Below are 24,924 nucleotides of genomic sequence, written 5' to 3' on the forward strand. Positions count from 1 at the left end.
CTCTCTCTCTCTCTCTCTCTCTCTCTCTCTCTCTCTCTCTCTCTCTCTCTCTCTCTCTCTCTCTCTCTCTCTCACATGCACAGGAGGAGGACTTGGGAGGGCAGGAGGTGCTGTCCCACTGAAATACCAGGGCTTACTAGCTTGACCAAGAGCTTTCTAAATAATTGTGTTTAAAATTCAGATAAAGGCGTGTGCGTTGTTCAGGACTGGGTGGAGGACACGCTGGAAGTCCCTGAGGATCATGACTGCCTCAGGCTTGGGGGATAAACAGCGTTCCTGAGAAGTCCCTCCACTCTGCCCGTTATCACTAGTGTCAATGTGGCCCTGCTTTCTTTCCAGCCTCGCTGCCTGGGTTGTTTTTTTTTTTTTTTCAATTGTTATTATAATTGACGGCCTTTCTTTTTTTAATCACTTTTTGATTGTCTGGTGCCCAGTCCAAGAGTATCAAGTAGCTCTTGATACGGAGTGTGTTCCTGGTATCTCTGCTAGTCTCTGGCCTTCCTCATTCTGAGATACGTGTTACCTTCTAGGAAAATATATCATTGATGGGGGCCATGGACTTGTGGAAGACGTAGTCATTGATGCAGGATGAATTCTCCTAGAAATTTGATATGATGGGGTAATGCATTTTTTCCAAATTCGGAGGTTTGATTCTTAGTGGTCTATGTAGACATTAAGCAAAAAAGTAGTTGTAAACATCTTCAAAGACAATTTAGGACATCACATCAGTTTGTCACCTGAATGTTTTAATAAATATCTTTCATTACCTTTATGGGCAATTGATTTTCTTTTTAAAGAAAATTACATATTTGTTAATCCTTTTTTGTGTTAACTTTTTTAGCCTTCTCAGATCAAATTCAGCTGTTTACCAGTATCAAGAGTAGAATGTATGCTAAAGCTGCCTTCCCTGGACTTGGTGTTCTCCTCAAATCGAGGAGAGCTGGAGACTTTAGGTACCACTTGTCCTACAGATGCTGCATCTCCTAGTGGTCACCCTACTCCGAGTGGATCAAAGACCTTCACCAACAAAACGGGGATGCCAGGTAAAGGGGGTAATGCCATCAGAGACTTTTCCCCCAGGTTAGGGAAGTCAAGGAGTGGTAAAATAAGGCTGGTGCTTGGACAGAATTCTGATCTAACTTGGCTATGGAGTACTTGCTCCTAACATTAAGATTAGTTTCCTGCTCAAACAGAAATAATGCAGGAAAGCATTACTCATGTTCGCTGTTGGCCCAAATGTGGAAATTGCCTCCTTCTCACAAAATAGATAATATTTTGGTATTTGTCATAGAGGCCTCATAGTGTTGTGGACAGACTGCTAAGTGGGGTATCAGGAAGATGGTTCACCCCAGCTGCTAGTGTCTTCCCTTCTGAGATCACCGCCCATCGCCTCTGTATGTCTCTTGTATATGTCTCGCCTCTTGTCTCCCTCATTAGAATATCTGTTCCTTGAGAGCAGAACTGTGGTTTGGATGAACATTTACTATGAGATGAGGCCTTTTAAGGAGAAAGGGGAAAGAAAGAAGAAAAGATTAACTAAAAAAATGACAGACTAAAGAGAAGGATTTTAGATACTTGGGTTCCTCTACACTTTTAGGCACTAGAAAAAAGATGTCTGACCTCAGAGGCATTTCAGCTCAGATTTTGCTGCTTCCTTCCCAGAAGTTTGTTTAAAGCTGTGTTTCCATCCAAACAGTGAAAAAGCAAACTCGTTTCCGGGTGACCTCAGACTTGGCCGTGCTGCTTGATCCTAACATTCTGCTCCCTTTCGCTCATTTTGGTCTCTTTTTCCATTACCCTAACGTATGTGCATGTGTGAGGTGAATACTTTTGGGTAGACGTATCGTCATCCTGGCTGACCTTCTAGATGCAGAGATGCAGGTAGTTACAGCCCTCTGCATTCTCCTGGGAGGCTGGGGCGTCGGATTAAAGTGGGTTGAGGTGTGGTAAGGTATGGTGAGGCGCTAGGTCCAGTTCTGGCCGCCCCGTGTAGAAAGGACTTTGCTGCACATGGTGGAGCATGTGAAGAGAGGAAGCAGTGAGGGTCAGAAGGGACTCACCGTGCTGAATGACCTACATACTAAAGGAGCCGGGGATTCAGCCTAGAGGAGAGATAGCTTAGGGAGCAGGGCATTGAACTCTTCAGTATAGAAGGAGCAGCTCAGTTGGCTCCATAAAGTAGAGAGAAGACGTATATTGAGGCCCATAACAGAACACTCGGGTCAGTGTGTGTTTGGGGGATTAGCAAAGGGTCAGAAAGACGAAAGGAAAAAGGCATTTGATTTATTTTCTTTTTTTTTTTTTTCATCTGGACAATGGGATTAAGTGACTTGCCCAGGGTCACACGGCTAGTAAGTGTTATGTGTCTTGTGAACTCAGGTCCTCCTGAATCCAGGACCAATGCTCTATCCACCGCACCGCCTAGCTGCCCCGAAAAAGGCATTTTAAAATGTAGCCAATTCCATGAGATTCAATCACATGATGCTTGAATACTTTGTGATTTTTAACTTTTTAGCTGTTCACTCCGAGCCAGGTGATTCTAGATACCATTTATTTTTGTGTAATCATTTTAATTGTGGCCACAAATTTTAAAAATAATTTTTCCCCTAGTTTGTAATTTCCTCATCTTCTTCTCTGGGTTCTAGGTTCCTCTGGACTCGGCAGCCCCCTGGGCAGAAGCCGCCATAGTAGTAGTCAGTCCGATTTGACCAATGCCAGCAGCAGTTCATCCGGGCTGAGTTTCACTGCCTGCATGTCGGACTTCTCCCTTTATGTATTTCATCCATATGGAGCAGGCAAACAGAAAACTGCTGTGACTGGCCTCACCCCTGGGTCTGGGGGCCTGGGTATGTGTGCGTGTGTGTGCGTGTGTGTGCGCATGCGTGCATGGGCTCGCACGCGCTCATTCTTGTCTTTGGGGATTTCGTAGCACCTTCTCTGACTACCCCTTTTCAGGATTTATGGGAACTAAGGTCATGAACTGAAATAGCCCGTGGCCATCCACCTGCCAGCTGGGTTGTTGGGGGTTTTTTTTTTCTTCACAGCCTTATCTTGTTGTGGCAGTGTGGCATGATAAACACAGAAAGGAACCTGGTAACCCCATTTATGCTTTTTTGCAGATGCATAAACTGTTGTAGCTTTGAATAAGTTTTAGCACATGTGGTATGATCACCTCTTTGAAAACCAGAAGTAGAATATAGGTTAGGTTTTTCTAAATGAAACCCCTTGGGATCAGCTCCCTGCGGCCCCGCTGAGGAGACTGCTGACTTCACTGGTCAGCTTGCTGGAAAGTTCTTCCAGCTGGAAAAAGTTCCGTCTCGCTCCGACACTCCTGTTGTCTTATAGATGTCTCCCAGAGTCCGGCAGCTCCTCCGTGATGAACCCTGTAGTAGCACAGCTGGCTTTTTATCCATTAATGTGACATCACACACGGAGGGTGTTGTAAAGAAGAGTCAGCTGTTTGTTACGTAATGCATATGTAAAAAACCTGCCCAGCACTGCTGCTGCAGCGCACCAGTGTTCTTACAAGTAAGAATACCCGAACGGATGGCCTTTTTCAGCGTGTGGTTTCTGTCTTTCTTTTGTGGGTTCCAGGGAATGTAGATGAAGAGCCTACCTCAGTCACCGGCCGCAAAGATTCCCTCAGCATAAACCTGGAATTTGTGAAAGTGAGCTTGTCCCGCATGCGACGCTCTGGAGGCGCCTCGTTTTTTGAAAGTCAGACTGCAAGCAAGTCGGCGAATAAAATGGACACTACGTTAATAAACATATCCGGTATTTTATCCCATTCTTATGTCATTGATTTTCCAGAGTGAGCTGAATGGGCCGCCAGCGTTTTAAAGAGTGATGAAAGTCTAACCACAAGCATGGTGTATCACTAATTATTGGTGCTAGAGTTTTACTTGGGTGTGGGGCTAACATAATGTGGAAAACCCCACGTCAGCTCAAGGCCAAGCCTTTCCCAGTATCAGACCAGCCAGATCATAAATTAATGAACACCCTAAATCAGTCGAGAGAGAAACATGTTAGCTTTGTGCCCCAAAGGAGAGGCTGTCTGTGTCTGTCCTTGGCTTTGTGCTAGCTCTTATCTTTAAGCAAGCCAGACTTTTAAAAATTAATAAACTAAAGGTCATCCTTATACTCTGATTTTGTGATCAGTGGAGAAAAAATACATATCAGCAGTTAATCACAGCGGAGAGACTAGCACATTCCAGGAGTCATTCGCAGCCAGTTAGTTACTGGTGCTGCTTCTGGTGCAGTTGCCTGTGTCATGTGAAAATAGAGTGAAGGTTTTCAGAATCGGTTCCAGCTCCTAATGTGTGCTTTGTGTGTCTCAGCGGTGTGCGACATCGGCTCAGCTTCCTTCAAATACGACATGCGCAGACTGAGCGAGATTCTGGCCTTCCCCAGAGCCTGGTACAGGAGAAGTATTGCCCGCCGCCTTTTTCTTGGTGACCAAACTATAAATTTGCCCGGTAGGTCGCTTATTTACATTCTGAATTCCATTGAAGTTATTGAAAGAGGCTACAGAGCATAATGTCTATCAGGCAGGAAAACCTGGGTCTGCCTTAGTTGGGCACTGACACAGGCGCACTGAGCTGGAGGTGTCTGACTCCAGGCCCAGGGGTCCCTTGGATAGCCGAACTGGAGAAAAATGTGGTGGGGAAATGTCTAACAAGAAATTAAAATGTAGTGCAACATGGATGATGTCAATTTGTGGCTTTCTGCATCAGTCAGGTGCCCACAGGCATCCATTTCTGTTTGAGTTTGACACCACTAGCTCTCTAAGAGTGGGCTACGGAGAAGGTGCCAACCTGCATTGGTAGAGGGAGTTTCCTTAGTGGGGTTCCAGTGCAATCATGAATCTGGGATCCACCCCCCAAAAAAAATTTTTTTAGTAAAATCAAATTAAATTTTGATTTTCCATCAGTATTTCTGATGAACCTAGAGATGCACTTCCCTCTTTGACCTTAGAGAAAACATGAGAAGAATACCCAGAAAGCTTCCCCGCCCCTCCTTTACCTTCCTTTTGTTCTCAGTAATTTAATATCATTTTCTTGAGTCGGAACAAAGGTTATGGGAGTTTGTGGAGAAATCTTATTCCATTAGAAATAAAGCGGTGGGAGGAATTTGGAGTAAGCCTGGGTAACTATGTTGTTGTTGTTCAGGTGTGTCAGATTCTGTGACCCCGTTTGGGCTTTTCTTGGGTAGCTGTGGTTGGATGATAATAGCCTCAGCAGTGTATACTGGGCTTTCCTCTGTCATCCACGGCATTTCTCCCCTCTCTGCTAGCGTCTGGCCCTGGGACGCCGGATTCCATCGAGGGAGTGAGCCAGCACCTTTCTCCAGAGTCATCCCGCAAAGCTTACTGCAGGACCTGGGAGCAGCCCAGCCAGGCGGCTTCCTTCACCCACATGGCCCAGTCACCTACGGTGTTCAATGAGCACATGGCAAACAGCAGCATGACTCCCGGAGCGGCTGCTCAGAATCTGAAGTCTCCCGCCTCTGTGAGATGCAGGAGCGTGTCTGACTCTTCAGTTCCCCAGAGAGGTAAGCAGAAGCCAGAGGTGGCCCGTTAGCACACATGCCCTTGGCTCCCCACCTTTAGGGCTAGATTCCAAGTGTTTAGCTTCACACTCGAGGATGTCTTACCCCATGGCCTCCTCCTTCACCAGAACAGCCTGCTGCAGCCACACTTAGCCACTCGCTGAGCCCCACACTGGTGGCGGTGGTGCTGGAGAGAGCTGTGGCGGTCAGCTGGTGTCATGGGCCAGCGTCTCCATCCAAGGTTTTTGTTGCGGAGCTGTCTTTCTGAGCAGCTGATTAGCCCTCCTCTAATCACCAGTTTCAGGGGAAAGACTGAAGCCATCCAACAGCGCCTCCCTCACGTGCCTCCTCCATTCACAGGCCTCCTTTCTGTCTCCTAGGAACGAGCGTCCCTGTGCCCTTCACTCCGTTTCCCTCCCATCTCCTCCATGAACATGACCTTCTGTCTCTTCCTTTCCATCATCCCCTTCCTGTTTGCCCAGAACCTTTAAAAACACACACCCCCTTCCTTTAACTCTTCTGGTCCATCTGGCTGACGTGTCATCCATCGTGCCCTCCATGTTGAGGTTATTGAAAAAGTAACATGTACTCACGATGTATCTCCACATCCTCTACACCTTCCTTCTACACCCCGGGAGTCTGGCTTTTCCTCCCTCTTTTCTACTGAAACTTCTTTTTCAGACGCCATCTGGACCCCATGACCTTTGCTCAGTCTTTCTTGTCATCGATCTCTCTCTGGGGAACTTTTGATGGCGCCGACCACGCCCTCTTCCTGGGTCTGCCGGATACCACCCACTGCCTGATTCACCTGTCCGATTTCTCCTGGGAAGTCTGGTGCTCCCTGGAGCGCTCGCACTCCTCACCGTAACTGGCTGTCACCCCCACGCCTGGGTAGCTCCATCACTTGCCCCCTCCAGGCACCCAGCTCTTGGCCGTGTTTCTCCCGCTCTTCCTCCTGACTTCACTGTTTCTTTCCCAGGCACTGCCTTTCATCCATCCATCACCTCATGTTATCTTTGACTCTGTCTTCTCTGTCCATACCCAGCCAGTTACCAAGCCGTGCCTGCTCTGCCTTGCCACTTTTCCTTTCTGTCTCCGCTTCAGCCACCCACCTCGATCAGTGCAGTAGAGTCCAGTCCAGTCTCTGGCTTCATTTCTCTCCCCTCCAGTTTCTCCTCCATCGCACTGTGAGGCTTCTGGAAGATAGCATCCTCCTTGGCTAGAAATCCTTCAGGAAAAACTAGAGATGCACCCAAGGGTTGGCTGTGTGTAGAGAAGGTTCTCCTCCAGGTCCTGCTTGAGTGGGAGGTCCCTCCCAACTCTGAGGTGTGGTGCTGACTCTGGTTCCTTGTGTCTGACATGGGCCAGGGAGTGGCACGTGGGCACACTTGGGGGCAGGAATGGAACTCCTCGTCCTGTGTGGCCAGCCCCTCTGGGCCTCCGCTTCTCATCTGTAAAGCAGAGTCAGTGACACCTGTAGCATCGACCGCACAGGGTTGTTGTGAGACTCTGGTGGGCCAAAGGAGCTAAAGTACATCCCACTTCCCAGTCCTCCAGAAGGGTCACTCTGCTTGTCCGTCACTCCTCAGTCCCTTCACTGAGCTCCTGCCATGTGCTAGGCACCTTGCCAAGCACTGGGGAGACAGAGAAGAAAAAACAGCCCCTTCTCTGTGGTCTAATGAGGGCAACAACATGCAGGCAGCTGTGTACAAACCAGAGAGCTGCACAGTAAACGGCAGAGACTCAGCGGGAAGGCACGACGGGCTTGTTGGAGAAGGGGGGATTTTAGCTGTGTTTTAAGGAAGTCGGGAACAGCGAGGAAAAATACCCAGAGCGAGAGGTGGAGTGTTTAGTTGGGGGAACAGCCAGGAGGCCAGTGTCACTGGATTCAGGGTACATGGGGAAGTGAGGTGTGAAAAGACTGCCGAGGGGGCAGCTCGGTGGTGCAGTGGATAGAGCATTAGTCTTTGAACCACAAAGACCTGAGTTCAAATCCGGCCTCAGACACTTGACATTTACTAGCTGTGTGACCCTGAGCAAGTCACATAACCCCAACTGCCTCAGCAAAAAGAAACAAAACAAAAAACAAATCTAATTAACATTTTTTTCTTACTTACAACATCACTAATGTGAAAATATGTTTAATAGGAATGTATATGTATAGCCTGTATCAGATTGCACCGTCTTGGGGGGGAGGGGGAGAAAAATCTAAAACTCAAAAGGTTATGGAAGTGATTGTTGATAAATCAAAATAAATTAATTTAAAAAAATTAAAATAAAATCAACACTGCAAAAAAAAAAAAAAGACTGCAGAGGTCGGAGGGGGCATTTTGGTTTGGATTCTGGAGCTGATAGGGAGCCACAGGAGGTTACTGAGTGGAAGAGTGACAGGATCAGACTTGAGCTTTAGCTGAGTGGGGGGTGGCCTGGAGTGAGGAAGGAGGCCAACAGGAAAGCCATTGCCATCGCCAAGAAGACTCGAGTTTTAATGCCACTTCACACACTTGGCAGATGCGTGGCCCTGGGCAAGCCTCTCTTAGCCTCTGTATCCTCATCCGTAAAATGGGAATAATAATAACAACAATAATAATAGCACCCATTTCAAATGCAAGGATGTTCCGTGCTTTGCAAACCTTAAAACGTACATGGTGCTGGTCGTGGGAGCAGCAGTAGCTGTAGTTGTAGTTTGGGTGTGAGGTGATGAGGGCCTACGCCAGGGTGGGCGTCTCAGAGGACAGAAGGGGGCATGTTCAAGAGGTGCTGCAGAGGCAAACTGGACAGGTCTTGGCACCAGCTTAGATATGGGGGGTGAGAGATAGTGAGGAGTCCAGGATGACCCCTTGGTTATGAGCCTAAGGCCTCAGAGAGCAGTGTTGCCCTCAAAAGTAATTGGGAAAGTGGGAATGAGAGGAGGGTTTGGGGAAAAGATAATGAGTTGAAGACGTCTACTGGACATCCGGTTGGAGATGAGAGATTGGAGGTCAGCAGAGGGTTTGGGGCAGGAAAGGTAGATTTGAAAATCATCAGCACAGAGATGGTCATTCAGTCCATGGCAGCCAGGGAGATCCCCAAGTGAAGTAGTCTAGAGGGAGGAGAGAAGAGGCCTGAAGGACACCCGTGGTCAGAGGGTGTGGTCTCGAGGAGCATGCAGCCAGGGAGACAGAAGGAGTGGTGAGAGAGGGAGGGAGGTAAGCAGGAGGGAGGTAAGCAGGAGGGAGATAAGCAGGAGGGATGGGGCATCTGGAAAACCTAGAGAGAAGAGAGTGTTGAGGAGAGAGAGGGGTGTGCGGTGTCAAAGGCTGCAGTGAGGTCAAGGAGATGGAGGACTGAGACGACCATCAGATTGGGCAGCTAAGAGATCGTTAGGAACTTTGGAGAGAGCAGATGCAGAGGAATGAGAAGGGCGGAAGCTGGTTGGTAAGGTTAGGTTAAAAAGAGAATGCCATGCCGCCCCAGAGTACTTTCCCTTGCTGACTGTCTGCCACTTCTCCAGTGCCCTCCTGCCCTTTCCCAGTACGAGCTCTCTGTCACGCTTGCCTTTGTACCAACAGAAATGACCCCTCAGCATGGATTCCCATGTGCTGACTGCTCCCTGCCAAGGAGCTTGAGGGAGGCCTTGCCGGCTGACTTGCCACAGAAACCCCTGTGTGTTGTCTCCCCATGAGACGTGAGCTCCTGGACAGGAGAGACCGCTTTGCTTTTCTTTGTTACCCCAGCAGATAGCAAAGTGCTGGGCATACACTAAGTGCTTGAAACAGGCTTTCTCATTCGTTCACTTACGAGTCTTCTCCCAGGAGATGCTTCATGTCTGCTCTCTGCATTTTGCTGAGTTGAAGGGAGATATGTGGCTCTGTGAGTGTTGATAGTGGCATATCTGGGCCCACTTTGGTAGCAGAGGCAATGGTGAGCCTGCAGCCTGGCCTGCCGTGGGATCTGGAGGGGGGGGTTCACCATCAGGAGAGGCAGGGGACCTCAGAGAGCTGGAGGTCAGGAGACCTCCAGACCTGGAAGCAGGGGGAGCAGGTGTAGGAAAAAGTGTGAAACGCACAAAACAGGCTGCTGCAGATCTCGAGACTAGATTTTGTTCTGTTGTGTTTTTAATCAAAGCTTTCTTATGAAAGAATTTGAATCCATACTGTGAGAGAACAGCTGGGCTGCCCGGCTAAGTGAAAATACGTAAAAGGTGGGCATTAAATTGTAACCAGGAACATGAAACCACTTAAGAGGTAGGAGCTGTGAGCCAGCTATCCAGGTGGGGACGCTCAGAGCAGTGGGGAAAGATGAGGGTGGTGTCTCCTAGTAAGCCATCCTCAGACCTAGGCACCTCCTCCCCTTCAGTGTTTCTCCTAATAGGACTTAGAATACATATAAGGTGGGGTATTCTAGGTTATTCATACATATATGTGACATACATATATACACACCACACCTGTTATAAGCAGGAACAGCTCAAGTCACTTAACATCTCAGTGCCTGATAGTGAAAACTCCCTCCTAAATGATGAGTGAAAGAGACGGGTTTGACGAGGAACCAGAAATCCTTTTGGCTGCCCGTCTCAGAAAGGCATCAGGAGGCTTGTACCTGCTACCAAGCAAGCGAACAGGCAGTAGGTTGGCCTCTTCTCTATCCTGGCACAGTAGAGCTTGGTGAACTTATCAGTTCATCTGACACTTGGTGTAATGGAAAGTACTGGATTTGGGTTCCAAACTAGACCTTCTTTTAACAAATTACCGCTGTGCTTCAATTTCCTAATTCGGCTCAATTCAGCAGACATAAAAGTGTGTGCTGTACAGGAGGCAGTGTGCTGGAGTTTGGAGTAACAGACAAAGCCAGACTAGTCCCTGCTTTTAATGAGTTTATTTCTACTGAGGGGTGGGGGTGAAGAGGGCGGCACATGCACATGCACACGCACAGATAAGTTAAAATAAGTCATTAAAAAAGTAAACAGCAAGGCAGCTGGAGGGATCCATAGAGCCTTCCTCCTAAGAAGTCACACTTGAATGAAGCGAAGGTGAGGAGGGGGCACCCTGCCCCTGCCCAGATGAGAGCCAAGACAGATTGCTCAGTTTGGAGAGCAGCCAGTGAAATGAAGGCTGTACTCCATTGTCTCTAAGCAGAGTAAGCTGTAGACCAGTAATGGGCAGCTGTGTACTGAGCACTGCCCCAGGAAGGGGCACCCGCCCCTCCCCCATGCAGCTGCGCCAGCCTAGTAACACAGGGCCACGGCAGCGGCGGTCCGTCAAGGCCTGGGCAGAAGTCAGTGTCACTGAGCTGGGCTCCATGTGGCCTCTCAGAATTGCATTGAGTCCATGAATAATTAAATTAGCTGGGGACTGGAGCAGCGTCCTGGGAGAGTGAGCTTGCAAGGTTGGACAATGTCTGGAAGGATTGTTTGTTCTCTTCTTTACCACTCACTCAGGCCATAGATGCAGGTGTTAACGTGAGTGGACCACTGTTTATTTTTAAAATACTTTTTAAAGTCATGTGCAAAGACTTTTATGACTTTTTCAGCTCCAGTTATTATAGCCACAAGATTTTGATTAGGTTTTGCTTTGAAATAACCCCAGTGTTTTTTTCACACAAAGCGTCTTTAACTTTTTTTGTTTTTAGATTCACTCTCAAGAACATCTACTCCTTTTAATAAGTCCAACAAAGCAGCCAGCCAGCAAGGCACCCCCTGGGAGACCCTGGTCGTGTTTGCTATCAACCTCAAACAACTGAATGTGCAAATGAATATGAGCAATGTGATGGGTAACACAACGTAAGTCATCCATGTGTCGTAGCATCTTTACTATTAGTTTTGTTTTAAGAGCGGCAGCATAAAGCTCTGGACTTGGACCCGGGAAGGCTCTCCTTCCTCAGAACCCTGTGCGACCCTGGGCTCCACCCTGTTTGCCTCAGTTTCCTCGTCTGTAAAATGAGCTGGAGAAGGAAGCAGCAAACTTGGAGTGGTATCTTTGTGAGGAAAACCCCAAGTGGGGTCACGCAGAGCCGGACAAGACTGAAGCAACGCCTTTTCTTAGGTTGGGAGCGACCTCAGGCGTGGCTTACTGCGTCCCTTTCTATAAAGTTGTTCCTGTGATGCTTTAGGAGTACAACCCAGCCAACAGATAAGCTGTGTGAACTGCTTGATCCAGATGCGGGTGCACACCTGCTGATACCGTAATTCACAGCCCTGAGGAGTGGGTGACTGAAAGAAGGGAACGGCCATTGGATAAAGCTGGAATGGTTAGCCCAGGGATCAGAAGACTCAAGGGGACAGGACAGCCATCTCCAAGGATGTATGCAGAGGGATGACCTTTGCTCTTTTTCTCTCAGAAGGCAATTGCCAGAAAGCCCATTTAGGCTTGATAGTAGGAAAAGCTTCCTAACAGTGAGAGCTAGCCCAGAGTAGAAGGGGCCCCCTCAGAAGCAGTGGTTCCCGTCGTTGGGACTCTTGAAGCAGAGGCTGATGATACTGGGTCAGTCCTCCATGTTATACTAGTATGAGTCCCTTCCAGCTCTCAGATTCGGGTATTGGTTGGACGCACTGGCTGCTGGGGTCCCTTCCATTTCTCCAGTTCTTCCATTTTGTGAATATTAAAAAGAGAGTAGGGGGCAGCTAGGTGGAGCAGTGGATAGAGTACCGGCCCTGGAGTCAGGAGGACCTGAGTTCAAATCCAGCCTCAGACCAAACACTTGACACTTACTAGCCGTGTGACCCTGGGCAAGTCACCTAACCCCAATTGCCTAAAAAAAAACAGAGAGAGAGAGATTAGGAAACCTGCTATCTGGATAGCAGAAAAGCTTTATTTTATTGTTTTATATTACAGCCTATAACTTCTAGCCTTTTTTTTTTTAAATGACTATGGCAGTGTCCTTGGCAAAGTTAACCTGTTTTAAACCTCCATTTTCCTAATTTGAGACTTCAAAATCCATCCATCTCAATTAGGTACCATTTCCTTTTTTTTTTTTTTTTTTTTGCCCAGATGGACCACCAGTGGTTTGAAAAGTCAGGGTCGTCTGTCAGTAGGAAGCAATAGAGACCGGGAGATCAGCATGTCTGTTGGCTTGGGAAGATCCCAGTTAGATTCAAAGGGCGGCGTGGTTGGAGGTACCATCGATGTCAACACCTTGGAGATGGTTGGTATGTTGAAACCTGCTGATCAGTAACTAAACTGGTCTTTATATTACTCTTCAGCTCTTTGAATCCTGTTCATTTAAGGCTTCCTCTAAGTGCAGCACCCTCCTCACCTCTCCTCCTTCCAGATGCAGCACTGATGCTACCTTCTACAGAAAACCTTGCCTGATTCTCCCCACCCCACACCCCCAGCTGCTACAGCCCCTTCCACTAATGACCTTGTATTCATTCTCTTTATATCAATCTGTGTATCCTTCACTCTGTGAGCACTTGTTATCTCTCCTGTTAGAGTGTAGGCTTAGTTTGACTTCAAAATTAAAAATGTTTTATTCTGATTATTTCTTGAAAGCTGACAACTTCTGTAAAAAGTGGCCAAATGTGTCTCTTTCAGCTCATATTTCTGAACATCCAAATCAGCAACCGAGTCACAAAATTCAGATCACTCTGGGTTCCACTGAAGCTCGTGTGGATTACATGGGGTCAAGCATCCTCATGGGCATCTTCAGTAATGCGGACCTCAAGCTGCAGGATGAGTGGAAAGTGAATCTGTACAATACACTGGATTCGAGTATGTCAGACAAAAGGTATCGTGACTCAGGCCTTTCTTGGAATACCTTACCTTTTTAGTCTGCATTCCTGTCTGTTTTCTAAAACTCGGTTAAAAACCCTCAGCCTATATTTTTGTTCAGCTGGGTATTTTATATGGCACAGTTAATTTGAAATAGGGGGAAAAAAGAATGGGAAAATCTGTTTTGTGATATGACCTAACTATTGTCATATTTAGTGAAATATTCTTTTATCATTTAGTGAAATTTTTGTCCATGGAGATTTAAAGTGGGATATTTTCCAAGTAATGATTTCCAGATCGACCACTCCAGACTTGATAAAAATAGGAATGAAACTCCAGGAATTCTTCACCCAGCAGTTTGACACAAGCAAGCGGGCTCTCTCTACTTGGGGACCAGTTCCTTACCTTCCCCCAAAGGCAACAGCCAGTCACCTAGAGAAGAATTCGCAAGAACTGCGTAAGAATTATGAGGATGTGTTCTCATATACTGTGTTTTCTATTAGACCTGTTAGTCACAACTTAGAGAAAAATCTATATTAGGCCATATTCATTAAGAATTTCCTCGGTCATAAATTTTTAAAAAGCCCTTTCCTAAAAAAAGTGTTATTTTTGTTCATTAAAGAAGCAAAAAGTTAGATACATATGCCTGTGTAAATGAGATTTTTCATTCTACCTCAGAAAGAAGTTTGAAAAGGAATTAGCTAAATGTTTTTATTGTTCCAAAAAGAGATCTGTAATCAGATATTTTCATAATGAATTCTGCTAGCTCTGGATCAATTATATCCACCCAAATTTTAAACATTTTTCAAATAGCTTTGTCATTTCTGTCATTTTTTCTACAATATCCTTTGATACTTGAGAAGCAGCTGGTGGTCCAGTGAATAGAGAGCCAGCCTGGGGTCAGGAAGATCTGAGTTCAAATGTGGCCTCAGACACGTAGTGGCTGTGGGACCCTGGGCAAGTCATTTAGCCCTGTTTGCCTCAGTTTCCTCTTGTCCGTATTAAGGATAATGATGGCACTTAGCTCCCTGGGTTGTTGTGAAAATCAAATGAGATCATGATTGTAAAGCCCCTAGCAATCCTCGTTATTATTATTGTCATGATTATCATTATCATTCTCACTCTTAGTATTGGATCGATGGTTTCATCCTTTTGCCCGCTCTCTCTACCAGTCCTTGTCACCCAGCCATCCCGTGTCGTTTTTGCCCCTCTTCTTCCACATGTGCTCCATTTAGGATGTGCTCGGAGCACCAGAGGCCTTCCTGTAGGGCTGTTCCAGGGCCTCTGCCACCCCTTGTTCCTGGCATTTGTCAGTCCCCCCACTTCCAGGGAGGGTTGCGTGTTCCTCTCACGCGCACACACACGCACACATCCTGAATGATGTTTTTGTCGTGTTTGTTCTCACGCGCATGTCACCATTGGTCACATGTTGTATGTCTCCTTAGACCCATACTTGTCCTTCGGGGCGCCCTGTGGAGTCATGGCACTTCATGACTCACAGCCATATCTCACACTGGGAGAATTTTGGCCTCAAAAGAAGGAGATTTTGTGGTGATGAACAGCTGAGAAGCATTGAAAATGCCACGTGGTTTCCCAGTGGCAGCCCAGCCCCTGCATTCTCTCAGAACCGTGCCGGTCTCCCGCAGGCATCGACATCGGCCCTCCTCCAGAGCCGTCTTCTCCCTTTGCTCGCACCCACTTCCTAGACCCCACGTTCTCTGCTGGCGGTGGAGGGTGGCCGTCGAGCTCTTTGTGTCCCCACCTTGTTCAGGTTTAGCCAGACGCGGAGCAGCAAGCTTGCTGCTCCTGCTGCTCTGAGGACAGGGCGCTTCTGAATTAACGCCTTGCCATTCTCTTGTAGTTCTGGATGCTGCTCATCACCGCCACTGGCCTGGAGTTTTGAAGGTTGTGTCAGGATGCCACATCTCCTTATTTCAGATTCCATTACCAGAAGATGGAATGCAATTTGGGGGCTCTATGAGCCTACACGGAAATCACATGACACTCGCTTGTTTCCACGGGCCTAATTTCCGCTCAAAATCCTGGGCTCTTTTTCATTTAGAAGAGCCAAATATTGCATTTTGGACAGAAGCGCAGAAAATCTGGGAAGATGGTAAGCATTAATATCAATTTTGGTATGTGTCTTCTGATAGGGTTACAAAAAACAGGATAATTGTCCTTTGTCTTGAGCTATTATTCTTACAATACTTCAAACCATGTCTCACCGAAATGATGCGTTTATTATTTTGTTCCTGACCTCGGGCAGACCGGACCAAAGGTGGGTGGACAGTTCAGAGAGCACGAGTGTGTTAATGGGCTTCTTTCTGAGTTTAGCCACTGTCTCCCCTGACTGGGTAAGACTGACAGTATTAAATTCCTGACCCAATTCTTTGGAAGCTGCAGCTCCTGTTGCCGTGGGTAGCTGTTTCCTGACCTGCAGGGGTAGGATTGGCCTCATGCCCTCACCTTTGTGTTTCTTTTCTGAATCCGCTTTTCCCAAGGTTTATCATAACCACATACTTTGTCCCAGTGTGCTATAGAAGCGCTGTTGTTACTAAGTAAGGAGGGATTGTCCCCCGTGAGTCAGCCCAGGCTAGAAAAGGCAGTTTAACAGCAAACCCATGAGCAAGAACAGCTGCACCCTGCTGCCTCAGGCTGAGCATCAAATACTAACATCAGGGAAAGCAGGGAAAGTCAGTCCTTTGTGCTCCTGGAGTAGTGGTTGGATAGGGAACGAGGGGTTTAAGGACGTGGAGTCCAGAGGGAGAAGGGGGAGTCTTTGGAAAGGCCACCTGTAAGCTCAAGGCTGAGAAGGGGAAAACCAGGCGGGGGTGACTTGTTGAGAGAGAAGTGAATCCTGGATGTTGCATTGAGGGGGGCCCTGAGGAGGCCCAGAAAGATGAAGTGAGCGGGGTTCAAACCAATGCCCTGTGATTCCCACTCGTACCATGGGGCCTCCAGTGTGATGCATTGGGAAAGGGGGAGGCCGTGTAGGTTCTGCCGAAGGAGGAAAGATAGGGAGGTGGAGGAATAGGAGGATGGGAGAGCCTGACCGGGGAAAGATGTGGAGTCAGAGGCATGAGGGTTCAGAGTGCTGGTTCTGAGGTATCACCCTTCTTGTGGGCACCCAAGGAAGAGGTGAGATAGAGATCATGAAAGACGGCAAGGACGGTGACCTGGGAGGCAGAACGTTCGATGGAACATCATGATCAATGTTAAAGTCCCCAAGTGTGAGGGCAGAGGTGGTAGGAGCGAGAAAAACTGCTGCCCAGGTCCTGAATCCTTCTGAAAACGAAGACAGACGTGTAGGCAGGATTGTATAGAACACACGTCACAACAGCTGCCCATCACCTAAAAGGTCAAATAGCAAGTTCTCTGGTTAGCTTTTATAACCTCGCCCCTCTCGTCCTCTCTGTCTTACACTGTACCCCCCACCTGCTCTCTGACCCAGTGAGTGGGGCCTTCTTGCTGTTCCTCACACAAGACCCTCCATCTCTCAGCTCCAGGCATTTTCTCTACCTGCACCCTGCCTGGAAGGCTCTCCCTCCCCAGATAAAATCCCGCCCACTCAGGAGCCTCTCCCCACCCTCCTCAGTGCCGTGCCTCCCTCTGTTATCTCCTCCTTTTGACTGGGAGCTCCTTGAGTCTAGGGACTGCTTCTGCGCCTCTATGTATCCCCAGCACAAGGCCTGGCGCACAGTAGGGGCTTGATAAATGCTTGTTGCCTTGACTTGACATCAAAGGAAGGGAGATTGCTCAGGGCCAGGGTTGTGGTACAGTGATAATGGGGAGCAGAGGCCTTCCAGCCCCAAGGTATCGGGGGCTTGGCATGTAGCAGCCAGCAGTGGTCACAGTGACAGGGAATGCAGCATTTTCTAGAGGGATTCCATGAGGGCAGGGAAATGGAAGTCTCGGGGGAGAACGGATTCTGTGATGGGAGCATGTGAAGAGCAGGGCAGGGCCCAGAGGAGAAGGGAAAAGGGTTTTCACCTTCACAAATGGTGACCTCGAATATCAGAGACAAGGGGGACCAGGAGGGAGCAGTTTGCAAGCTGTTGAACAGGGAATGCCGGGTGACCAGGTCGCTCAGTCCCTTAGACCAGAGGAGCAGAGGATCAGTGGCAGTGATCTGAAGAGGCCTGGTGTGAAGGAGCTCCCTCGTCCTGGGTCGTGGAGAGGTAGATGCAGCCCCATCATGCTGCTGTCCCTCGGCATTGCTGTCTCTGGGACAGGAACGGTGGCCACAAGGACCCTTGGGTGTGAGGCAGTGAGAGGCAGGGCCTCTCCCTCCTCTGGCTCCGGAGCTCCACCTTCTCGAGCCCTTGGGAGGGTCAGAGATCAGCTGGATCGACTTCATCTCTGTATGTAGAGGGAATAGGGCCTGCATAGCAGGCAGCTAGGAGTGTCTTGGGAATAGAGGCCTCTAGTTCCCATGGGGCCAAGACTAGGACCTTGCCCCCCACACATACTCTCCCCATATTCAGACTGAAAAGGGAGCGGGTATTGGAAATTCAGTGCCTCCTGACTCCTCAGCGTCGTTGGTTAGCACCCGCAAGGACAGAGCGCCTCGTAAGCGGTTATTGCAGTGAGCCAGTGGGAGGGGAGGAGACCTCTGATCCCAGGCCCAGAGTGGGGCCTGCCCACCTCTGGCTATTGGAGTAATATCTAAGTATATTTACCTAGTTACAAAAAAAAGAAAAGTTAAATGAAAATCTGAATAGATATGGAATTTACCTAGTAGTGGAAATGGCATCTTTAACACATCTTTCTTTTCCCCTTTGGGTCAGGTTCAAGTGATCATTCAACGTACGTTGTCCAGACATTGGATTTCCACCTAGGTCACAACACCATGGTCACCAAACCCTGTGGTGCTTTGGAGAGTCCTATGGCAACCATAACCAAGATCACAAGACGTCGCCACGAAAACCCGCCCCACGGGGTGGCCAGTGTGAAAGAATGGTTCAATTATGTCACTGCCACAAGGAACGAAGGTCAGTCACTCGGGGTGTCTTCCAGCTGGGAGCCTGTTTATCATGTCTCAGAGCTTAAACGTTGGTGACGTTGTTGGTTTTTTAATTTTAAAAACTCATTTTACTTAGATACACTTGAGAAACCCATTTATGTGGTATTTGAAGGTTCATAAAAAACTCCGTAATGGTCGCATGAGGTGGGTAGTGCAAATGTTGTTTCCTTCTTACCCAGGAGGAAGCTTAGGCCTAGAGAGGTTGTAGGGTTTGCTCGTGGTCAGTGGGAGGAGGAAAGAGGCAGGCATTCTTACTGGCAGCAGCCAGGACAACCTGGTCAATGCATTATGGTATGAGAACCCCAAAATACACAGGATGGCCCCCAAGGCTTAGGGTCGTTCTAAGCTGCACTGAGTTCTGAGGAGGAGGAGCTGCCCCAAGACTTTGGGGACACTTCCATAAACTGCAGGTTATCATTTAACAGTTTAATAACCTTTGAGATCTGGCTCTGAAGTGCTGTGAAGTTACCTCTCTGAAAGCTAGAGAAACTTCTTTGAAAAAAATCAATGGAATGACCTCGGGTCATTATGTCAGTTCCACTTTGGTACTGATCTTGGCCTGACCTCACAATGTTTGCAGTCTAATCTGTTTTTAGAGCTTTTATGAAAGTTGTTCATTCATCCAGTTTTTCTTCCTTGAGCACGCTCATCTCTTTTCACCGAGTTACATTCCAGAAGGCTCATTGGAGTTCGACTCATGACTCGAACGTTGATCAAATATGATTTTTCCTTTTCCCCATATAGAGTTAAACCTGCTTCGAAATGTTGATGCTAATAACACAGAGAGCAGCACGACTGTGAAGAGTGCTAGTCTGTTGAGTGGCTTCCGAGGAGGTTCTAGTTACAACCACGAGACGGAGACCATCTTTGCCCTCCCAAGGATGCAGCTGGACTTCAAATCCATTCACGTTCAAGAGCCACAGGAACCTTCCTTGCAGGGTGGGTGGTGGGGACTTGGGGTTCCCTGTCTACTGCCGTCGAATAGTTCATCTGAAATAATTAAGTTACTGCTCTTGGAAGAACACAGCCAGCCCTGAGTCTCGTCCAGAGGCAAGGAACGTCAGCTCTCCTTTTAATAAGATGTATTTTTCTGTTGAGGATGTATTTATCTGGTCAGGTATTTAGCATTCACTTAACAAATTTTGTCAAGGGTTGAGAGCAAAAAATTTAAAAATGACTTTCAGAATTTATTATGCATATTAAACAGTTTTTATCCCTTAAAGTCCTGGTTTCTACCAGAATTAACCTGCTGTCTAGCAAATATGACGTGTTCTAAGTAAGATACCTGCTATCTTCCTGGTATGCTTTGTGTTCAGCACAGAGTTATAATGATTTTTACAATTAAAAATTGAATTCTAGGAAAATTCAAACTAGTTTTGTTTTCATATGTAATTAGGTATAAAAATAGAGATGAAGATAGTTTATATGTGTGTGTGTATATACACATACATATAGATATATAAATGTACAGGTATAGATATATAGATATATATCAACTAATGATGAGGCCAATGAATGCTGGCACTAATTCCCATAAACTAAATGTAAAATTAATCACCTCTGCATGTGTGTGTCACATATGTCTTACCCTGGGAAAGAGCAAGGAACCTTATTAAATAAAATTGTTTCTCTAAAAAAAGTTTTGTCATTTCCAGACACGAACATCAAGCCGAAAGTGGAATGTAGTGTGGTAACAGAATTCACCGATCACATTTGTGTGACTATGGATGCTGAGCTAATTATGTTTCTTCATGACTTAGTGTCAGCTTATCTTAAAGAAAAAGAAAAAGGTAGGCAGATTATTCTCTTTTAAAAATTCATTGAAAATATCTTCATGGTATATGTAATATTTTCCAAAGAATTATAAGAGTAGAACGTGAACTCCTTGAGGGTTGGGATTTTTTATCATTCATTGTATTTGAATCTTCAGGAGCTACTACTATGTAGTAGGTGCTTAAAAAAAAACAAAACAACTTGTTGATTGATTGGTAGAGACTGGACATTTTGGTTGCCTTGATTGGCAACACATCAGTGTGGTCACATAATCAACATTGGTCATCCGCTAGGTCCCATGGGGGATACCAGAGAAGCAAAAAAAAAAAAAAAAAAAGCTCTCTTACGGTATGGATAGGAATTGAAAGAAAGAGGCCAGATGTGAGTGTGTACACAATACAAAGGTTACATCTGAAGTATTAGGTTCAGTTCTGAGTGTGAGCTACAGGAGGAACTGAGATGGTAAGAAATTTGAGGTCACACTGGATGGAGACCAGCTGGAAGAACCAGCGGCATCTGTCCTGGAGAAGAGCAGGTGTAGAGGGGGCATGATGGCCGACTACTAGGATTTGGTGCATGGCCTCGTGAAGAGGCTCTGACTTGTTCTGCTTGGCCCTCGGAGACAGAACCAGCAACGATAGGGAGAAGTTTCGTCGAGGCAGAATTCGGCTCTATGTGAAGACAAACTTCTTCCTGATTAGAGCTGTCCAAGAGTGGAAGGAGCTTCTCTGGTGGTGGTGAGGTCTCCCTTCGATAGAGCCTTGAAGGCGAGTCTGGATTTCTGCTTGTTGGGAAGATGATAAAGCACAGAGCAGCTGAACTAGGGGACCACTGGTGCTCTCTTCCCAATCTGAGCTTCTGCCGTCAGTGCCTTCTAAGCCACATTGAGACTAGAACTGATGAGCTGTGCCGAGCTGGGAGTGAGCTTCCAGACAAGAGAGAGGAGGACGCGGGATCGAGGAGGAAGTAGAAGGAAAATGTTGGGCCAACAATCAAGGGGGGCCAGGAAAGGAGAGATTTTTGAAAGGTTCGGAAGTGGCACCTTGGTTAACATCTGTTATGACAAAGAAATAAAATATTGTAACACAGCACAGCAGAACTAAGAGCTGAGTCCTGAGGGCAGTCTGAGAGGCCTAACTGAAGCATTCCTGAGAGTCCGCATGGAATCGGTGGGTGTAGTCCACTGGAGGGGGCTCGAGCCAAATGGACACAACAATCACAAATGGAACTGAATCAGAAGTAGAGAGTGTTTGTGTCGGAATCCACCTCCTCCAGCAATCTGTGATTATGTCCAAAGGGCCACAACGCTCTGCATGCCCCTTGATCAGGCATCTTTTATATTGTCTCTACCGAATTCACAGCAACCGATGCTTAAAATACATCTTGCCCTGGGTGTTTTTAGGATGGAGTTTTATTTTTCATAAAATGACAATAAGTATAAATATTTTAAGAACTGAATAAATAGAATGCTCAAGAAAATTTTGATTATAAATTAATATTTCCATTGGGTACATGCAATGACTCTACCTCTAGGCACTCTGTCAGGCTGAGAAGCCTGTCTTTGTTAACCTGTTATTTTACCATCTTGTCAGTGTCCTGCAGAATTACTTTGGAGAAGACGTGCTTATGAAACTGCCATATGTAAATACCACTCTCTTTGTCCAGGGTCATTTTGAAAGTTTGGCTTAAACAACAGGAAAACAAATTCTGTCGACTTTCTTTACAGGAGTTCTAAGTACACAATTTTTTATAGAGCTGTTTTATTTGTAAAGATGTTACCCAGAAAGAAATTATAGCACATTCTTCCTAATTGGTATTGGAGGAAAAAGACCCTTAGCACCTCTGCTTTGTAACTTTAAAAGAGATGTTAGAGTGAGTCTTTAGTCTACTCTTAAAGGAAGTGAGACAAGTAGATAAGGGATGCTAAGAAGAGTCATCTGATTGGAGGGTAGAGAAGATACAGGTAAATAAACATTAAGGGCATTACTAGGGTCAGTCAAAACAACCTGAATTTGCAGGTGTTGGTCATTTGTTTTCCATCTTTTGATCCCCTTTGATTTGAAAAAAAAAATTATAATTTCCTCATTCTGTCTCCTGTTGATCTCAATTGAATTTCTAAAATTCACCAATTAACTTCTTTTTTGCTCCAGCTATTTTTCCGCCTCGACTGTCATCCACTCGACCAGGACAGAAAAGTCCAGTCATCATTCATGATGACAATTCCTCAGAGAAGGACAGAGAAGAAAGCATCACGTACACTACTGTAGACTGGAGAGATTTTATGTGCAATACCTGGCATCTGGAGCCCACGCTAAGGTGTGTGGTCCTTTGTGGGCCGACTGTCACGGGGTCCTTGGCTCAGCATTCTTCAGAGTGGCTTACTACAGAGATAGTGTTCAGTGTCATTGATTTGCCCAACGTGTGGCATCTTTGGTGCCACGGCTGCCTTGCTGTCCTGTCCTCATCCTCCCGGAAGAGCTGGACACCACCGCCTGGGGTCTCTGAGAGGTTTTGAAAAGTGGCAGTCAGTCAGTCATTTCCACCTCTGAATGCTCACAGTCAGTGCTTTGTGCTTAACCCAAGTTGGCATACAGCACTTGGTTTAAATTGACAAACGTGCCGTTTTCTCTCATATTTGATAAGCAGCCTAGTTTTCCTGATTTTTACTGAATAATGATATATCCCCAAGCACCTTCCTCAAAACAACTAGCTAACTGGGGAGTCTTACCAAGCCTAGAAAGAAGAATACTCGCCTCCCTGCCCCCAGCTCACAGAAAACATCCTTCATTTTATAAAAGCTGTATTGTATTCAAATGTTATTGCACCAAAAATAATATAGCAAAATAGCAAAATGTTTTGTAAGCCATGACTTCTCTGTGAACAAGGGCTAGTGACTGCTTTGATAGTAAGAGGTTTTCATTCAAGAGAATATACCGTAACCAAATCAGCAAACCACTCTTACACTGGGCAGAAATTGTAGCCCTTTCTACAGAATTGTTTGAAAGTTTTAAAATATTTAAGTCATTTGGATGATGCTGAAAACTATTTAGGATAATCTGTTTTGTAAATGCAAGTGGACATAATGAAAAATGCTGTGAGTTTTTTTTTAGATTACACATAAAGTAAAGGTGAAAATAATCTAATTTTCCATTTAATTGTCATTGAAACCAAAGGTCTAGAACTTAGAATATTAAGAGGAGCTGTGATAATAACAGTTTCTCTTGCCAGCTTTTCGCATACTTTATTTCATGGGATCCTCACAGCATTAATTTACGTGTATTTAAAACTAAAAGGGTCCTTTCAGATCTTCCAATTCTCCTGTTTTACAGATAAGAAAACTGAGGCACTGAAAATAGAAGTGACTTGCCCAAGAGTATTAAGTAGTAAAATTAGGATTTGAATCCAGCCCTTGTCTCCAAATCCATTGTCCCTTCCACCATGCCTGCTGATTCTAGAAACTTAAGGGGTTCTTTAAAACTAAACAGATTTTTTTTTTTTTTACTGCTCTTTGAGACATTCCAGTTAGTATGTGCTCCAGGCCTAAAAAAGCTTTTGGCAGGATCTGTAAGTGAATTAGCAAAAAGGAGAAAATGTGCCTTTCCTTTGGGCTTTCTTAACCTGTGGATGCATTTAATCTCATTTGGCTTCAAACATGTGCAGCATTTATGTACTCTTAGCCAAGTAGATATAAGACTATGGCCCACTTAGCTCAAGACTAGAGGTTTGGGTTATGGTTATGTTATATTATACAGTGGCTACAAATTTTGTGCATGCCAAAATTTGTATAAGTAGAAAGGTGGTTTTGAACTTATGTTCAAGATTTTAGTTCTGTGATAGGCTTTACTCAAAACTTTATTTTCTTTTTAAGGTTAATTTCCTGGACTGGAAGAAAAATTGACCCAGTAGGTGTTGATTATATTCTTCAAAAATTGGGCTTTCATCATGCCAGAACCACTATTCCTAAATGGCTTCAAAGAGGAGTCATGGACCCATTGGATAAGGTTCTCTCGGTCCTCATCAAAAAGCTCGGTACCTCACTGCAAGACGAAAAGGAAAGGAAAGGAAAGGACAAGGAAGAACACTAAAGCATAACTGTCTGTGAACAAACTATAACTTTGTGTCCGTTAAGTTTACTACACTGAAGGGTTTTATTGTATAATAAAAGTATTTTCTGTGTAATTTAAAGATGATTTTAATGGGGTTTTGGCTACTGTGTTCAAACGGTTTGTGAGTTTATCTGTTTATTATGGTAGCACCACCATTCTGTATACAGTGAAGTATTGCATGATGATGTAAATTTTGTGGAAAAAAAATAGATTAAATATGTAAATCTTTTGGTTAGCATTTATAATTGTATTATGTGCAATATGATTCCTGCATCCTTAAAATATTTGCAGATTAACTGTGAATTTTTGTGACTAATTAGCTGTAATTTTTTTTCAAATCTTGCTGATAATTTGACCTTCTTTTTGGTTGGTAATGGCTTTTATCGCCCTTGGTAATGTGTAGACTTGTATAAATTCCAGTATGTATATAGTTTAAGAAACTGTGATATGATTGCATAGCATTAAAATGTTGTTTGTTACAGTTGTAATAAAAAGCCATGATAACTTATTTTCAGTGTGTGATTGTCTCAGTCTTCATGTCCGTATCTTTGTTTTCTTTTGTAGCTTGTTATTTCACAATGGGTAGGCTCGCCATCTTGAACTTTAACCACTGGACTCTTTAAAGAACATGTCTAAGTAACACTTTCTAACTCTTTATGCCTCGGATAACTAGTTAAGCTTCTAAACTCGGCCATACAGTCACTAGTAGGTACTAAATGCAACACTGTCTGCTATAACCACACAACCATATTTTCTGCCATTTCCCTTCACTGACTATGTACACCAG

General features: G+C 45.7%; 1 protein-coding gene across 7 annotated transcripts in view; it reads left to right on the forward strand.

Annotated features, from left to right (window-relative positions):
- KIAA1109 (KIAA1109 ortholog) overlaps window positions 1-24,645 on the forward strand; it is a 197,807-nt gene extending 173,162 nt beyond the window's left edge. For all 7 annotated transcript variants that reach the window (XM_027853674.1, XM_027853679.1, XM_027853680.1 and 4 more), the window contains 15 exons: window positions 842-1,043; window positions 2,646-2,846; window positions 3,595-3,774; window positions 4,338-4,475; window positions 5,293-5,550; window positions 11,158-11,308; window positions 12,516-12,673; window positions 13,059-13,251; window positions 13,475-13,692; window positions 15,097-15,348; window positions 18,023-18,226; window positions 19,003-19,197; window positions 19,914-20,048; window positions 22,182-22,347; window positions 23,900-24,645. In XM_027853674.1, the coding sequence (XP_027709475.1) occupies window positions 842-1,043; window positions 2,646-2,846; window positions 3,595-3,774; window positions 4,338-4,475; window positions 5,293-5,550; window positions 11,158-11,308; window positions 12,516-12,673; window positions 13,059-13,251; window positions 13,475-13,692; window positions 15,097-15,348; window positions 18,023-18,226; window positions 19,003-19,197; window positions 19,914-20,048; window positions 22,182-22,347; window positions 23,900-24,116 (2,868 nt within the window). In that variant the 3' untranslated portion in view covers window positions 24,117-24,645. The remainder of the gene's footprint in view (window positions 1-841; window positions 1,044-2,645; window positions 2,847-3,594; window positions 3,775-4,337; window positions 4,476-5,292; window positions 5,551-11,157; window positions 11,309-12,515; window positions 12,674-13,058; window positions 13,252-13,474; window positions 13,693-15,096; window positions 15,349-18,022; window positions 18,227-19,002; window positions 19,198-19,913; window positions 20,049-22,181; window positions 22,348-23,899) is intronic.
- Window positions 24,646-24,924: the final 279 nt, after the last annotated feature.

Source organism: Vombatus ursinus, unplaced genomic scaffold (assembly GCF_900497805.2).
Source record: "Vombatus ursinus unplaced genomic scaffold, bare-nosed wombat genome assembly UNPS02010193.1, whole genome shotgun sequence".
In the NCBI taxonomy this organism is placed as follows: Eukaryota; Metazoa; Chordata; class Mammalia; order Diprotodontia; family Vombatidae; genus Vombatus; species Vombatus ursinus.